We start from the raw sequence: 17599 nt of genomic DNA on the forward strand, positions 1-17599 counted from the left end.
CCTTTTCACTTTGTCTATTGTATTATTTATCTCTCATGCCGCTTGTCACTTAATCTTTAATGTTAACTCTTCGATTGATGGTTCTATAATCTTCTATCTAGCTGACTCCGATCGAACGGTACGCCATGAGGTTTGTCGAGGAGTCCGAAGGTGCGTTCTCCGCAGCACAACTGGCCGCAGCCGAACGGGAGCTCGAGGAGCAGAAGAAGGAGTGGGAGCTGGACCGGTTGCGGGCACTGCGCGAGGAGGAGGAGCGACGCATGCGGCTCGCTGACGACGACGAGAAGCCGCTGACATTTGGCCGCGAGGATGCGCAGAATCAGGTTAATAGCACTGCCGCTAAAGGCGGTTCCAGGCGATTAGTTAGTAAGAGGCTAATGGTACCGAGTAGAAGAAGTTTGCGTAGACGTGGCAGTAGTAGAAAGAGACGCGCGCGCGAATTGTCGTCGGAGAGCGAAAACGAAACTACTAGTACTGAATCGGACTCGGATTCGGAGTCACAGGAGGAAGACGTGGTTGAGGATAGTCTTGATGAAGAATCGAGTCACACGGAGAGTCAGAGTCAAGGGGATGAGGGCGAGGAGGAGGAAGGAGAGGGTGATGAAGGAGGAGACGGAGAAAGAGAAGAGAGCGACGAGGAGGAGGAGGCCGACGAAGGGAACGAGGGCAGGAGAGCGAACAATCGCGACGATTCCGAGCGAGGAGGAGGTTTCTCGAGACGGAAAGGCCGCCTGGCGGGTTCTGGGTCGTGCAGCCGGAATCATTTCGATCTAAATAGTCCACGCACCAGATCTCGTGGGAATGTTCAGATCAATCTCTGGACTCTGGATGTAAGCCCGATCCTGCCCGGAGTAAAGCCGAATTTTCGACGGCAGCGCAAGAAATTTCATCGCGCAAAGTCGGAGGAAACCCTCTCCTCGTCAGTTGACTTGTGTCGTAAGAGAAGCGTTCGGGTCAACGCGAATGCTAAGGTATCCACCAATTCCGACCAGAATCCAAAAACCGAGATCACCGAGACGGGAGCGATGGAGACTGACAAAAATTCGTCGAAGGACAAGAAAGATCCAAAGAAGGACGATCGCAATCTCGTGTCCTCGATCGATTCGAACGGAGTGGAGCAACATGTTACTGATTCTGACGCGGAGCAATCTGTCGATGATCAGGTAGATTCAACAACACCGGTTGCCAAAACGCAATCAAACCAAACGAAAACAGCGGAATCGACCTCTGATAATGTAATGGACGGTCAAAATGTTAAAAAAGAGAAAGAGAGAAGTGACGAGAAGATCACGAACGGTACTAATTTAATCACGGTCTGCTCCGTTCAGGTGACGCGGTGTTCGCATAAAATGCTATCTACGACCTACAAGAAGCTTGAGCCTGAAGTAAATCGTAATGAGGACGCGGAGAATCTCGACGTGAATGTCAGCGCGAGGGATTCTCGGTCTCCTCCGAGCACGGTACAGCCGGATGCACCCTTGAAGTGTCCGAAGGAGACGATGGTCAAGTCTAAGTCGGAATTCGGTGCGTCAGTCAATTCTTTGTGTAACAACGTGCGAGGGAAATTGACCGCTGCCGCGCCAAAAGAGTCGGACAGGAGCGTCGAATCACCCTCGAGTCGTTCGGTTCCCCTTTTGCGTTCTAAATCATCGCGAAACGATAGTCCTGATGCGGTTGACGCGGCTTCTAAACCGGTCGCGATATCCCGCGTTTCTACTGTGCAGAAAAATTCTAAGACTAGTGTAAATACTGACGATGCTTGTAGTAACGCGGTTGAGGATAAAGACAAGAACAATTGCGATGAAGCTAATGACGACGCCGAATCAGCGATAGCCTCGGTGCAAAAGTCTGATCAGAGACTCAATTCGAAAAGCGAAAATTTAAACGCTTTGCCGCAAGTAGCGGAAAAAGGAACAAGTGACACAGCATCGAATGCGCTCGACTTTTTAATGCCTTTGGCAAAAAGCGAATTTAATTCAAACGAACCCAACAAATGCAAGATACGAAAAGTAGATAGCACGGTTCAGCGAGGTGTAACGACTCGCAGCTCAAAAATTCCCTCAAATGTCAATCATTTAGAAGAAAGTAACGCGCGATTGATGAACGACAAGATCGATTTAGTATCGGAGAATAAAAGTAGTTCGCAGACGAAAACGGGTCAGGAAACGCGAAGAACCGACAACTCGCAGCATCCAGTTGCAGAACAGAGCAGGATCACGCGATCGGTAAGTCACTCGTGGACGCCGCCTCCACCTCCAGTTAGCGGTGACGAGACGACGACGCAAAATTCATCGAAATTAACCCCGAGACGACGACCGGATACTCCCCTTCCGCGACCGATGACGAGGTCCGTAGCGACCGTAAACTTTTCTGCGAGAGCCGACGCGGTATTGCCTGGTCGAGTCGAGAAGTGCGCGACCCGGAACTCGAAGCAGTGCCAGGACAACGGCCTGCTGGGTCCTCCGATGCCATTCAGACGTAGTAGATCGATACCGCCGATGAAACCACCGGATTCGAAGGAGGGTCCGGCGAGACGCCGTCCGGACACACCCCGACCTAGCATATCGATCAGTCACAGCAATGAACAAGTATCCAGGGTGACGCGCTCGGGATTGCTCTTGAATTCCGCCCTCTCGGTGAAGTCGGCATCGTCGTCATTGTCCTCTCCAGTTTCCGGGAGCGGACTTAAAACGAGCGCTAAACACATGCGGACCCCCTCGACGAGTAGCGAAAGCGAGAACACTGCGAACACATCGCTGTCCAACGAGAAGCCTCAAAGAACGGCCAAAGTCGTGGCGATTCTCAGTCTAGACACGAGGAATAACAGCAGTAAAACCTCATCGGGTCAGTCCAAATCCAACGTCAATTGCGAGACGAAGATCCAGGATAAAGAATTTTCCGCTCGATTGTCAGACTCGCTGAAAGAACAGGAGGCCGATCACGAGAGCTGCGACTTGTCCGACGTCAAGTCCAGAAGGCTGCGTAGGGAAGCAAAGCGCGCCAGAACTGTATCGAACTCGCTGGAAGACGAGGACGGCTCTAATGACGTTAGCGATGAGGATCCGTCGCAGAAGAGACCTCGCTCTTCGCAGATCTCCTCCTCGTCCTCCTCTTCCTCCGTCGCAACGACACGGTCCGAAAGGCTGAAGAGCATCACGATATCTTGAGCCACGTTGAAGTATCATTGTGGTAATCGACGACGCGAGTTATTCTATCGGGAATGCAATTGCTATTTGACCAGTCAGTCAAACATTACTGCTCTACTACTGCGTCTGCTATTCGCCTACTATGCGCGTGATGCCGGGTTTATGCTTAGCATTTGTCGCGTGATGCTCTTATCTCGATGTTTCTTTCATTAATATTCTTTCAGTATGAGATAAATAAAAGTGCGCATACTCTTTAATATTTGTGCATTATTTGCATAATAGCATCGAGAAGGAAAAAAGTAAAGAATTGAAAAGTAAAGAATTTATTTTTTTGCATGTAGATCTAGATCGAGCCCGGTCAACTTGAAGCTCCGAAGCCACGACACTTTTACTTTTCCATTCACGGAGAATGGGGGAAAGGGGTTCCATTGTTGGATGAAGTTAGTCATGCCTGCTAAACTTCATTCAGCGGAGAAACCCATTTCCCCCACTCCGTGGATGGAAAAGGAGAAGCGTCGTGGAGCTCGGAGTTGTCCAGGCCTGATTTAGATGCATCTTAAATAAATTTCGTTTTTTATATAAAGAAAAAAAACTGATTATAATGTATTGTAGAAAATATAAAAAATTTTTGGAAATAAGTAAAGATAAAATTAAAAAGTTAATTTTAAAAAAAGATAAAATTATTCTGCAATTAATGAGAGCTGCAAGAACAAAATATCCTGTTTTTCTTCTTCTTTTTTGTCTGAAAATTTATGATAGAACTGTAAAAGTTCCTCGCATATTTTAATTTAGATCAATTTACTGATTTTTTGTTATTATTTAGATTTTTTTATTTAATTATTTATCAGCTTATTTCTCATAGAGAAATAAAAAGTAAATAAAAAGTAAGCGTGAGAAATTGTTATTTAATAATTAAGTTAATAATAAATGTTGAGAGAATTCTAATGAGGGATATATGAAATAAGAAGCTTCATGTGATGAGGACTAATCTAAACCTGGTTTTTAGAAACGCCTGTAATTAATCGCGCGTTTGATAACGCGTCTTTTGCCCGTACTTATCCTACGTTTATCGCTCAGTGGCTATTTGATTCTCCTTTCAGAATAATCGTGTACAATTTCTATGGGAGGGAAATTTTATAAGAAACATATATGAGAAAAGTTTCAGATGAACTCTCTAGCATTACACGTGAGAAAAATTCCGTATGAAGAAAGTTACATTACAAATTTTAAATGTGACAGAAGGAAAATTTTGGAGGATAGTCTACGTGAAAACAATTAAAAGCGAAAAAAACGATGCTTTCCGCATGAGAAAAATGAGACAGAATCAAATAGACACGCTCGGCGTTAATGTGGGACACGAGTACGCATCCTCTTGTACATAATCACGATATAATTACGATAATGTGTTTCCTCCGGGTTATACCGGATAATACACGTGTAATATTTGTAGCGTTGTAAATTGTACTCTGGCTCGCTGCCCCCTCATCTCATCTTTATTCGTTGTAAAGATATCAAGTGGATCCGTTTCTCCTGGCTGCACCTTCACGATCTTGAATCTACCTTGTTCCCTTATTTTCCTATGCGAATGTGTTCCGTTTAAATTTAAAATGCACGGGAAGGTGCAGGCAGCAAGAGGCAGATTTTCAGTCACATATGCCTAGCGATTTATATAAACGGCGTGATGAGCGAAATGGACGAGTGTATTATATTAGAAATGAGAACCGAACTGATGTTGGTCAAGTGCGATTCTCTAGTGCGCCACACTAAATTATTCATACACATATACATATATCGACAGGAATTAAGAGCAAGAGACGTGATAAGAATAATATAAAGAGTATAGAACGAAGCGCATAGTTCGATCCCATTCTATTTTTCGCTATTTCAGTAATTCAATTTGAATTTTACTTGAGTCTGGAAAAGATTTGCTCTGATAATAATTTATTTGAAATAATGGACAGTTGTGTGATTCGGTTATAGTACTCGAAAAAGGTATCGAGGCAGCCAAAATAAGAAAGGGTTTTTAATCGTGCCGCCTCTTGAGCTACGTAATTCGCAGAACAATGACTTGATTGTTATATTATATATACATATTATAATTATGTATATATAATATATATTATATATATGTGTGTGTATATATAATATATATTATGCATATATATATTATATATATTATTGTGTATGCATAAGGATGTCCTCCCTTCGCCCTTTTCACTTGCCTCCTCCCGCCACATACACACACACACATACACACAGTAATAATTAAGTTGCGTGCCTGTATTTTGTATGATCGAGCGAGAGTTCGAAGAAGAAAAAAAAATAAACGAGATATTCCTTGCTATATCGAAATGTGTACCCTTATTTCTTGATGCGTTTCCAAGTCTGTGTCGATCAAAGGTTCAGTTCCGTTTTGGTGTCAAATCATTCTCAGCTCAATGTGCTTGTTTATATTTAATCGCGATTTAACGTGAAGAAACGACTTTTTTCTTTCGATGTCAGTTTGGTGTGGCAAGGCTATCATGACCGCACATTTTTCGAGAAGATACATGTACCTTATAGTACGCGTAAAAAAAGAAAAGAGAGAGAAAAAGAGCTCCAATAAGATTGTTCCATTAAAATGGCACCAAAACACTGCCTTTGCCATTCCAAACTTGGAGTCCGCAACAAGATATGAGCAGGCACATGAGTGAGATATGTTATACGTTACTGCGTCTATTTGTGGCATTTATATGCGTTTTCTATGTGTATCTCTCATTCCGTATATGTACATAGCATACGTAAAAGTAAATGACGCAGTAATAGATGTAAAGGAATATATCGTGAAGAACTCTTTCTCAGGATATTTTTTTTAGAATGAGAGGAACGAGAACCTTTGAGCGTCTACAGGATGCCCCATCCTTTATTTTTATGATAAATCATTTGGCAAATTTTACGTTTTCTTAGAAGAATTTTGAAGAAATTTATTACTACAGCTTTTTAAGATTTGACATAAAATATATCCTAGAGAATAAAACTCGACTCAATCAATAATCTCAAAAAGTGAGATTATTTTGAGTAAATATATTTGAATTTATTTCGAAACAAAATTTTTAATTTAAAATCTATTATAATTGAATAATGCGAAAAATTTTGTGTCTCGATATTATATAACTAAAAGTTTTTTAAATTTATAATTTATATATTTCTCTAATCTCTTTAGAAATGAACGAAAATACAGGGGAGATTAATATATCGCCCTCCTTTCTCTCTTTCTTTATTTTCATTATTTGTTGGAAGCTATTTGTCGAGTCCGTCTTTCTGTAGTCTCGAAATTATTTGTTATTATATTTTTGTTATACAGGGTGGGAGAAAAGTATGGAAACCCTGAAAAATCTCGAAAACTATAAGTTTTACAGAAAAATGTTTCAGACAAAAGTTGTTTGGTTTCGAGCGGGCCATAAGATGGTATCATTGGTTTGACCTTGGATGGTCGTTTAAAGCTCACGTAAACAACACCTTTATGCAGGTGCACAAAAAGTATGCAGATGCGTGTTGCAAATTACATATTTTTTCTTAAAGGAACTGTGCCTTTTTTTCATACCAATTGATTCGTCTCATTATTCTGTGCATAAAAGTATTAAGGTAACATTACCGAAAACTTAATGTTTTACAAGATATTTTGTATTTTATGTCAAAATACTAGAACTTTCAAGCCTCATAATTCCGAAAGTTCTTAATGAAAAAATACTTTATTATAGTGTTTTGAAAAGCTCTCGAGATTAGCTACAAGAATATGCATTGAAAAATAGGGGTTTTCATTTAAGAAATTAAAGGTGTCGTTTACGTGAGCTTTAAACGACCATCCAAGGTCAAACCAATGATACCATCTTATGGCCCCCTCGAAACCAAACAACTTTTGTCTGAAACATTTTTCTGTAAAACTTATAGTTTTCGAGATTTTTTAGGGTTTCCATACTTTTCTCCCACCCCGTATATATTAATATTATCGTCATATTATTAATTAATGAAATTCAGTTTTTAATCTTATTCATGATTTAAAGATAAAATTTTCAAGGTCTGTTGGTTACACGAAAGTTAAAGCTATACTGTGTAAAAACGTGTCGATAGCACATCTTAAATTTAGCGAATACAGAGACGGACTTCATATGAGAGCGAGAATTCTCTCGTGAATTGCATGATATCTCACGTATAACTTTAACATCTTGCAGATTTGGTTGTCGGAACACACGATGGAGCAAATGCCAGTAAGTACAAAATAATACGATTTTTATCTTAAGTACTGAACAAATTTACAAAAAATTAAAAGTGTACATTGTGTTACTCATTTATTTTTCATTAATTACATTCTATAATTTGCGTTATAATAATTGATATATTTTATTAATCTTTCGCTTTATTATTTATGCCGTAAAAGAATAAAAAGCAATAATTTCATATGATTTTGTGACAGATGAGGTCAGTTATTCGTTATAAAAGTGCTAAATAGATGCAGCATACATTTGAGATTGAAAAAGTATATATATATATTATACTTCTGGAGAAAGATAAAAATGCATCTTTTCAATTAATAATGAAATGTAACAGAGTAGTAGAGAATTAAATTGTTGATCTTGTCCTCTGAAGAATATGATTAATCAAACCTTCTTCCAGATGTGGTGCCCGCCGACTCCTCCTACAACGGATAATGATGTATATATCGATTACTCTCTCGGATTTCTGTATGAGAATATCCCTATGACAGAGGCTCAGCTGCCACCGATTTACGTAAAGAAGGAACGAAACAGGAGCAGGATCGAAATCACTGATGATGGTAAGTCAGTTTGTAGATATAAATTATTTTTTTCTTTAATAAATTAATGGCGATCGATACACATATATATTTTAAGGCCAACTAAGTCAAAGTTGCTGTCTTATAACTTGTTATGATAGTGATAATTGTAATTGCAATAAATATGAAGAAAATGAATCTCTAGACAACCGAATTAGCTTATATTTTCAACGCTTTAATTGTAGTAATGACCAAATATTAACAACTTTTCGCTACGTATGTTTGTCTTCTTTTGTTCGATTAGCTTAACGTTGCTCTTGTCGCAGGTTGTCGACCAGCGAAGATGATGCGGCACAAAGAGGAGTCCGTGTACGCACCAAGATCGCTCTTCGATCGGCCGTCACCAGCATTAATGAAGATGCGCCGTGACATGAAGCTGTACAAGTATCGCGCAATCGTGCGTCCACCGATGCCGGTCTTGAAGACTTCGTCACACGTCGTCAAGACCTCACCGGAACCGGATCAAGCGATGGACTGGTCAGTCCACGAGGAATGGGGTCTGTTGCATTCCATCCAGAACTACCAGAGCTTACCGCTGAACACGATGATCCTCTCGCCCGGTCACACACCCAATTGGGACATGGTTGCCGATACCATCAACAACGGCGCGCGTTTATTCAGATCACCCAAGCATTGCAGGGGAAGATACGAGTCTGTAATAATGCCTAGGGAGGAGGGCAAGCTCCTGTACGACACCACGCCGAAGAAGCAGAAGAAACAGAAGGGAAGTGTTTACAAAACGCTGCCGGTCTCCGATGTATGTAGTTCTGGTATCGACGAGCACGATAGCACTGAAATATCGGCAATATCGCATATACATTCATAATTTCTTGCAAAAATTATCTATACTGTAATCTTGTTCTGAACATTACTTGTTTATCTGTTGTAACAAAAAAAGAGTATTAAGTAAACCCGTAATATGAACGTGTAATATTATCTTTGTTTTACTTTTTTCAGCAACAAAGTAAGAGCAGCAGATCGATGAGAACATCGCAATTACACAATCAAGACAGAAACGGCTCTTTTACGGCGATGGGCAGTCAGAGGTATGAAATCATGAAGTCCGTATCCAACAAGCGAACGCCCACCGTGAAACCGCCCATCATGAATCCAGTGATGAAAAATCCCACGAACGTCGCTGTCCTAGCCGAATACAAAGTACAGATCGACAATGCAATAACGCCGATTGAAGTTGCTACACGACGCGCTGATAGAATTGCTAAGGAGAAGCTCAATAAGGCAGTTAGTATAAGAGACAAAATTAAAATTCATTTTCGTCTATTAGATCAAAGTAAATTTGATAGAAAATAATTATATTTAACAATATTTAATTTACCTTGAATCTGACATTTGCATTCAAGAATACTTCACAGAATCAAAATTATAACCGTATTTATTCGTTGCTTCAATATATTCTAGGAGATGTTCGCTAACCGAGACTTACAGTCACAGGTTTTAACCCCGGAACAGCAACAACAGGTAGCGGCACGACTCCTGCAGCATCAGCAGCAGCAACAAGCCGCCCAACAGCAGCAACAGCTGAAGCTACAGCAGCAACAGACTCAGCAACAAGCTGGACAGCAAGCGAGCGCAAACTCCGTTGCGTCCCAAATTCATCAGTTGTCCCAAGCGATTCCAACGGTAACCAACGCGAAAGTCGCTGCGACTAGCGTGAGTTTGAGCAACGTAGCAGCTACAACGGTAACAGCCACTACGGTGGTCAAGGCTCGACCTGGAGTTGGACAAGTGGCAATGCAGGACGTGAGAACGACGTCGGCGAATATACAGCAGACCGCTCAACGAATCGCGACGGGCAGTTTGGTGTCCGCGGGTCAAACTTCCGTTAGCGCGGCGGGTGGCCAAAAGGGAAGCCTGGTAGGCGTCACGATGGCCACGACAACGTCGGGAAGCAAGACCCCAGCGGCAGTGCAGATGTACCTCAGGCAGCAGCAAGTCTTACTGCGGCAACAGCAGCTTAAAGCACTGCAGGCTCAAGCTGCCGGCGGTCAAAAAGTGTCTGTCGCGGTGTCGACCACGGCGGCGGTGCAGCAGCGAGCAGCAGCGACTACCTTGATGAAGCAAGGTATCGGTGCCGTAGGCACTGCGGGCGCGGTGACGGGGCAGACCGCTGTGGGCAAACCGACAATGACTAGGACAATGTCCGACACTGAAATGACTGCGTTGCTGAAGCGGCAGACGTTACATCAACAAACAAAGGCTGCTGCTGCTGGAGTCGCGCAGGTGAGTGTTTTAATAAGGAGGCAAGATTAAAGAAAATAATACAAATATTCACAGGTATGGAAATCTAAAATGATCAAGTTTATATCACTCATCCTGTATGTAAAAAGAGAGAAAATTAAACACAATTTTATATCGCAAGAGTAATCGGCTGGGTGACTCTGCTGCAGGTACCCACGCCAACGGGACTCGCAACGGCGCAGTTGTTTGCTCCGGCCGGTTTGCAGGTACAGCAGGCAGGCACTTCCGCGAGTGGTACTCCGGTGGCGACGCTCGTGAAGACAGCTAACGTGGCGGGTGTTCGCACCGCGACGCCCCAGCAGATACGTCAACTCGCGCTTCATCCGCAGATCATTACGCAGAGGAAACTGCCTGCGCAGAAGGTCGCGCAACTGGCTCAAGTCACAAACAAGGCTGGCGTGCAAACGCAACTCATCGTGCAACCCACAAAATCGCTACCTACAACCATGACGGTACAGCAAATTCATCAAGTAATGAAACACGTGCAGCCCTCGGCAATGCAGCAATTTACCCACGTACGTAAATGAATAAACAGAGATTTTTTTCAAGTTTTGCGTATCGGTCGTTACGTTAAAAAATTTCTACGAAGTTGGTTCTATTAGATTCCTCAGGCATCTATTGTAGAATTACTCGCGGACTATAACGCAATCATTATTAAAATCTGAAAAAATCAATTAAACATTTTTAGACCTAAATTTATAATATAATTGCAGGTTTCTACGGGACAATCGGTATCTCAGGCTAGCCAAGTCGTACTGGCTAAGTCACCGTTGCAGACTCGTGTGATACCAGTAGCGCCCGCAGCTTTGAAGCAAACCATTCAAGTGGTGACCGCCAGCAATTCTCAATTACGACAGACCACGCCTATCCAAGGGAAACCGGTTGCTGGTGCGGTGAGACAAAGTCCTGGTTCAGGTCCTAGCCCCGGTTCAGGCCCAAGCCCGGGTACCGCAGTTCCCGGTTCCATCGCTGCTGCAGGTACCAGTCCTAGTGTAGGTGTCACTTCCGCCTCGAATCTGGCCTCCCCATCTGTCCTTAGTCAAGTGAGATTGCAAACCTTAACGCAGCAAGTGCAGCAACAGCAGACACAGCAGCAGCAGCAACAGACCCAACAGGATGCTCAACCGAAATAGCTTTTTGTCACGATTGAATGGCGATCGTTGAAATTGTATTGGAAAATTCAGAAACCAGATTGGTTTTGCGGGTTAAAAAGCGAAAATCTTGTAGATATTACCATGCGTACGGATATCTGAAGCATATTTCCGCGGGGTTGAAGCTTGGAAGAGGAAAAGAGATTGAAAGTCTATTGTAACTGATGTGATCAACCATATGGCATGATGACGGCATGATATGAGCGGTTAATGACACGGAGTACGCTCTCGTTCCTATTCTAACTGAATCTTATTTTTTCAACTTTAAGTTCTTTTGTTTTTACAGTCTTTCGCACAACAATCCGGCATATTATAGAATAAAAGTTTTATTTTATTCCAGGGGCACTATTTTTAATTACGGAATAACCTCAAGTCGCAGTAATGCCTCGGTCAAAACGCCACGAAATATGAAAATAGATATGGGGATCTATTACGGTTTTTGAAACGAGGTAAAAATTACAAAAGTAAGGAAATTCACTAGAGTATCTGTGATTTCATTGATCGAAATCTAGCAAATCTGTTCACTTTTGTAATTTTCACCTCGTTTCAAGAACCGTAATCAACCTCCTGAGTTTACATATATCGTGTGTTTTATACTGCTAAATCTGATCAACCAAGTCGCGATGGATTTTTTTCCTTACTCCTCAGGCTTCACTCCCTTCGTCCAAGGGAGTCTCTTAGTGCTGGTCTACAACCTTGCTTTAGAGGGTATTTAAGCTCTAAGCCGTAAGAAATTGACCAATCACAGTCGAGTATTTTCCTCATATTCCACTGTGATTGGTCAATTTCTTACGGCTTAGAGCTTAAATACTCTTTAAAGCAAGGTTGTAGACCAGCACTTACGCTCTGTCTGCAGATATTCGTACATCCATGGATATTACAATGTAAAGGATTTAGAATATCTTTTCTTTTATAATATACGTAGAAAAAAATAAGTATGCAATATCAATCGCGATATGTGGTATTGATAACGAGAATTGATTTAAAGTAAAGTATTGATTCGAGTATTTTCGATCAACTATAAAGATAAGAAAAGAAATATAGATTCAAATGTCTTGGATCGATAATTAATAAAGTAGAAAATATTAGTTCACCAAACAAAAAAAATATTAATTTCCCAATAATGAAATGTTTGATTGTCAATAAGGTCTTCTATCATGAAAATAATATATTTTCTATAAACATTTAGAATATCTCAGTTTCTGATTTTCCCAATTCAGCTTCAATTCGACATTGCGAGCACTCGAATTTCAGTTTTTCTCTTTTAACATTATAATCCTAGTAAGTGAAAGTAAAGTTTGACATAATGATAGCGTAACACACATTAAAGCATTCTAAGCTTTGCTGCGAGTAGCCGTAAATTTGATGGTATGATTTGTATAACGTAACGCAGCAAATGGCGTTTATTTATGACAAATGGACGAATCGGTTTCAGCGTACTAATATCGCTAAAATCGCTATTTTATTTTTGTCTGCACAAAGAACTAATATATTTTGACAATTATGAACTCTTATGTTATATAAAAACAATGACAAAACAAATACTGAAGATCTTTAACGGAAAGCATAAGAAAATTAAAGTAAAAAAAAACAATTTCTTAAATTATTACAAAAACATTGAGTTATTACTGTAAATTGCAAAAACGTAGGACATATTATTTCAAATCTGTATCGTATAAACTTTCGCGTTCATAGCATCTTTAATTAAATTTATAAGAAGAATATTGTTAATTTAAAAATAACTTATAAAACATATTTATATTGCGAGGATAACAGGTTTTTTTTTAATTATCAAATGCTATAAGTATACGTTTTTTAAAAAGGATCCTGCGCGAATATTATATCCACGACTGGTCATTTAAATAATCTTGTATAGGAACTATGGGTGGTTATCTAACTTTTTTTTATGTGGAGTTTGTTTTTATGAATGAAAATTGTTGGTTAAGATTTCAATGTCGTTTCAATGCTTATGTCAATCATGTAGTGGGATCATTCAATTCATTAGTATATATATATATATATATATATATATATATATATTTGCTTTTCGTTCGTAAATGTTTCCAGGCTGTCGGATTAGGCGATTCTCTCCGCATTAAGTATAAATATTACGATGTTAAATGTTAGAACTTGTTACAATATTTTTTTTGCGAGGGAGTACCCCAATACGATGCTTGGCGCACTGTACAGATGTATTCTTTCGTTTTCTTTTGTTTTTTTTTCTTTATTTTATGAAGAAAGGAAACGGACTATTAGCCTCAAGAAATACGCTTAACTCGTCGACAAAACTATACAAAATAACTAATTCAAGTAACGCAAATGTTCAGAAGATGTCTAAAAGGCTGCCTGAGAATAATAGTAAATTAGGATACCTCACATGTTTAGGAGAAGCTTATCGTTTAAAAATAAGACTTATTTAAGTTTAAGTTTAAAGACTTGTAACCATTTCTACCAATGTAGATTAACTTTAATCTCGGTTTAACTTCCTTTTTTTTTCTATCTAATTTTCAAAACTAGAAAAGATAAATAAAGCTTCCTCTATGAGGAAGCAAAAGTAAGTTAAGCCGAGATTAAAGTTAATCTGCATTGATAGAAATGGACATTAGAACGTCTTTTATACAGGTGGTCCCCTAGAGTTCATACGTACGGAATGAAATTTTTAGAGGGATAGTAAAATAACGTACACATTCAGCGAGTAAGTCGTATATAACTTAGGGCCTGAGCAGAATAGCTGACTTATAATTTTAAGACAGTGTTTTATGCTTTAAATCTTTGTTTTTAGCAACGCACAATACTGTCTTGTGTCTCAAGTCTTACAATGTTGACACTCTGTACACTCGTTTAAGACTTGAGACACAAGACAGTATTGTGCGTTGCTAAAAACAAAGATTTAAAGCATAAAACACTGTCTTGAAATTATAAGTCAGCTATTCTGCTCAGACACTTAGCATTCATTCGTTAGATTTGAATTGTCTTTATTTAAAAACTACTGCTCGAATGTGTGTGTGTGTGTGTGTGTGTGTGTGTGTGTGTGTGTGTGTGTGTGTGTGTGTGTGTGTGTGTGTGTGTGTGTGTGTGTGTGTGTGTGTGTGTGTGTGTGTGTGTGTGTGTGTGTGTATTTTGCCGAAGGAAAAGATTACTTCTTCTGACATAGAATCGCGCTATGCATTCCGCGTGCACAAATCCCTGGTCTAGGACACCTGGGTAACAATGAAAACAACAAGATGTTTTTTAAGCGTTTAACAAATCTAAAGTGCTTCTTCGACGTCTGAAAGAGACCTGGAAAGATAATTAGGCGTTTCGTCATTTACACGTCTTTTGAAGAGTTATAGGATTGCATCGCCGCGCCGTATGCATCTCTGTATTTATGGTTGACCGTAGAATATAGTAAAATTACTCCGAGGATTACGCGGCGTTTACACTAGGCTCGTTATAAAGTCACATGCGATACAATACAGGGTTTTCATTCCGTTTACGTACAAGGCGAGCCGTTTGAATGTGAACCTCTGAATATCTCTTCGATTAAATAAGCCTAGCGATGCGAGAGAGAAGGGAAAAAGCGGCGTTTCCTTTCACATAAGTGAGGGATACTACGATCAAGTGTTCTCGAGCGAACGCTCACCCTGTACGCTTGGTGTCGATTAAGAGAACGTCTTACGTATATCAAACAAATTTGTAGAATCGATTTTGAATGCGTTACATGAAAAATTTACCGTTTTTTTAATAACACTTTTTTTCGATTTTTTGCGACACCCTCTGTATGTACGTATGTACGATATATATGTATATATGTATGTATAATTTGTGTATCATAAGTGCTAAAATAAATCTCGTAAAGCGATGAAACAACAAACAACCGATAAGGATTTATTTCTCTTTTAAGCAAAATTATAAATATCCAACTTATTAATTAAAATGTGTAGTCTTATCAAGTTTCAGATACGTGATTTCAGCTGTAGCATTTAAAATGTTGCTGTAATGAATAATTTGTCATAAATTTTTTATCATGAATATTTTTGTTTATTTTAAGGCTCCTGTAGAGAACATTCGTGTTGTCGGATCGTTTTGGATCGCTTTTCTAAGTTCACAATTTTGCCAAATGTGACGCAGTGTGTACTGTCAACGCGGAAATCAATTTGGTAATCAAGCCAGCAGGAACCTTGACACGTGTTAAAAGAAATATTCAACTGTGTTGAACTTTTAGCGAAGCAACGCCGAACGCCGAAAACACGACGTCTTGGTCCAACCATGCCCAACAATTCTTCCAACTGAGTTGCGGTCATCCGAAAGTAATTGTGGAATCGTATGTCCTCCAATATTAACTTCGGGACCGACGCAAAGAAAAAACTATGTTTATCACGATTTTCGAAAATGGGTGCTACCCAAAACCTTTTCTTCGCGTATCTTCTTTTTTTTTCATTAAATACATAGCAGCTATAGCGGCTATGCGTCGTCTCCTTACAACCTCTGCTGCAACTGTAGCTGCCACTGTACGTCTGTAATATTCAACGTACGCGATGTACTGTCTATAATAATTGGAGTACTCCATTTTTATTATGCGTAGTTCTTCTTCTTCTAGGTTAAGTAGCGTTAGCTCTGCTTTTCAATGCCACTTTGCATTGCGTGAAGGGGTAATACGCCAGCTTTTCTTCGCTCCATGAAAAAGATAGAGGCGATAGCGTTAGCTGTTCTTCGCTGGCTTTACAGTGAGGTGGAGTGGGGATAAACGCTAGCTTTTCTTCGCTTGCGTGAAATTTCAGCTTAAAGCTGCAATTTCATGGAGCGAAGAAAAGCCAGCGTTTTACCCCCACTCCATCAATTTTCGTCAAGTTGGCTTTACGGCGTTGCTTCGCTAAAAGTTCAACTGTGTTGAACTTTTAGCGAAGCAACGCCGAACGCCGAAAACACGACATCTTGGTCCAACCATGCCCAACAATTCTTCCAACTGAGTTGCGGTCATCCGAAAGTAATTGTGGAATCGTATGTCCTCCAATATTAACTTCGGGACCGACGCCAAGAAAAACTAGTTTATCACGATTCGAAAATGGTGCTACCCAAAACCTTTTCTTCGCGTATCATTAAATACATAGGCTATGCGTCGTCTCCTTACAACCCTGCTGCAACTGTAGCTGCCAAGTACGTCTGTAATATTCAACGTACGCGATGTACTGTCTATAATAATTGGAGTACTCCATTTGTTATTATACGTAGTTCTTTTATTTTAGTTTAAGTAGCGTAGCTCTGCTTTTCAATGCCATTGCATTCGTGAAGGGGTAATACGCCAGCTTTTCTTCGCTCCATGAAAAGATAGAGGCGATAGCAATTTAGTGTTCTTCGCTGACAGTAGTCGCTCTAGTTTTTTCGCTTTGAAATTTCAGCTTAAGGCTCCTGGTCCCTCAGCCGAGAACTCTGCGTTGACGGTGGCGACGTACCGTCGCGGCAGAAATCAGAACCCTCTCCAATGGAGAATTCTGTCCTTTGTGACATGTTGACAACCTATTTTGTTGTGCGTGCTATTTCTTATTATTCGCTCTGTGCTTGTGCTCTAACGTTTAACGTATTCGTGAAAGTCGTAAAATTGGCCGAAAAGTAAGATTTGCACGCGGAAGGAACGTTTTCACCTCCTTTCGATAGTCGTTAAACGGCTGTTTTTCCCGTATGTTTAGGCTTCGTTTTATGGCTGTTTGTTTATTGTCGAGGGAAAAGGGTAGTTTTCGGCCAATTTCGGAAGTGTTCTGAAACAATCTATAGTGATGTTTTATTGAAATGTCTTTTTATTTGAAAATGGCACGCACAACAAAATTGGGTGTTTTCCTCGCCTCGATAGTAAGAATCCAATATGGCCGCGGTGACTACCCAGGTGTGATTTCGGACCGCCAATAGAAGGTTAACCAATAGAAATGATTAACGTTCTATTGGCGGTCCGAAATCACACCCAACTTTAAGGGTTTTTCTATGGGTTGAGTGTATTTTTCTATAAGGGCGCAACAATAAATATAAGTCCAAAAATAATTATATAAATCAAAACTTACATATATTTGTGCGTTAAATTTACAGGAGTAAAATACAATTTAAACGGCATTTTCGTTATTCGTTTATGTCGAAGGGCATGTAAGAGCCGTGCGGTGGTAAAATTTTAACTCTGACGAGAACAGACAAGTAATAAACAAACCAATAACGTCAATATTAAAAGCCAGGGCGTGGAGAGGGAA

The 17599-nt window shown here is 40.2% G+C and overlaps 1 protein-coding gene across 6 annotated transcripts in view; it reads left to right on the top strand.

Annotated features, from left to right (window-relative positions):
* Positions 1 to 15243, top strand: part of Dom (domino helicase) — a 38692-nt gene extending 23449 nt beyond the window's left edge. For 4 of the 6 annotated variants that reach the window (XM_071719409.1, XM_071719410.1, XM_071719408.1 and 1 more), the window contains exon 26: positions 102 to 5490. In XM_071719409.1, coding sequence (XP_071575510.1) covers positions 102 to 3167 — 3066 coding nt within the window. In that variant the 3' untranslated portion in view covers positions 3168 to 5490. Of the gene's footprint in view, positions 1 to 101; positions 5491 to 7357; positions 7394 to 7799; positions 7960 to 8243; positions 8735 to 8934; positions 9220 to 9396; positions 10219 to 10385; positions 10752 to 10949 lie in introns of those variants that run through there. The other 2 variants (XM_071719412.1, XM_071719413.1) reach the window with 2 other exon arrangements.
* The last annotated feature ends 2356 nt before the right edge of the window (positions 15244 to 17599 follow it).

Source organism: Temnothorax nylanderi, unplaced genomic scaffold, assembly GCF_030848795.1.
Source record: "Temnothorax nylanderi isolate EJ_2023f unplaced genomic scaffold, tnyl_v1.0 TNYL_tig0292_pilon, whole genome shotgun sequence".
NCBI lineage: Eukaryota > Metazoa > Arthropoda > Insecta > Hymenoptera > Formicidae > Temnothorax > Temnothorax nylanderi.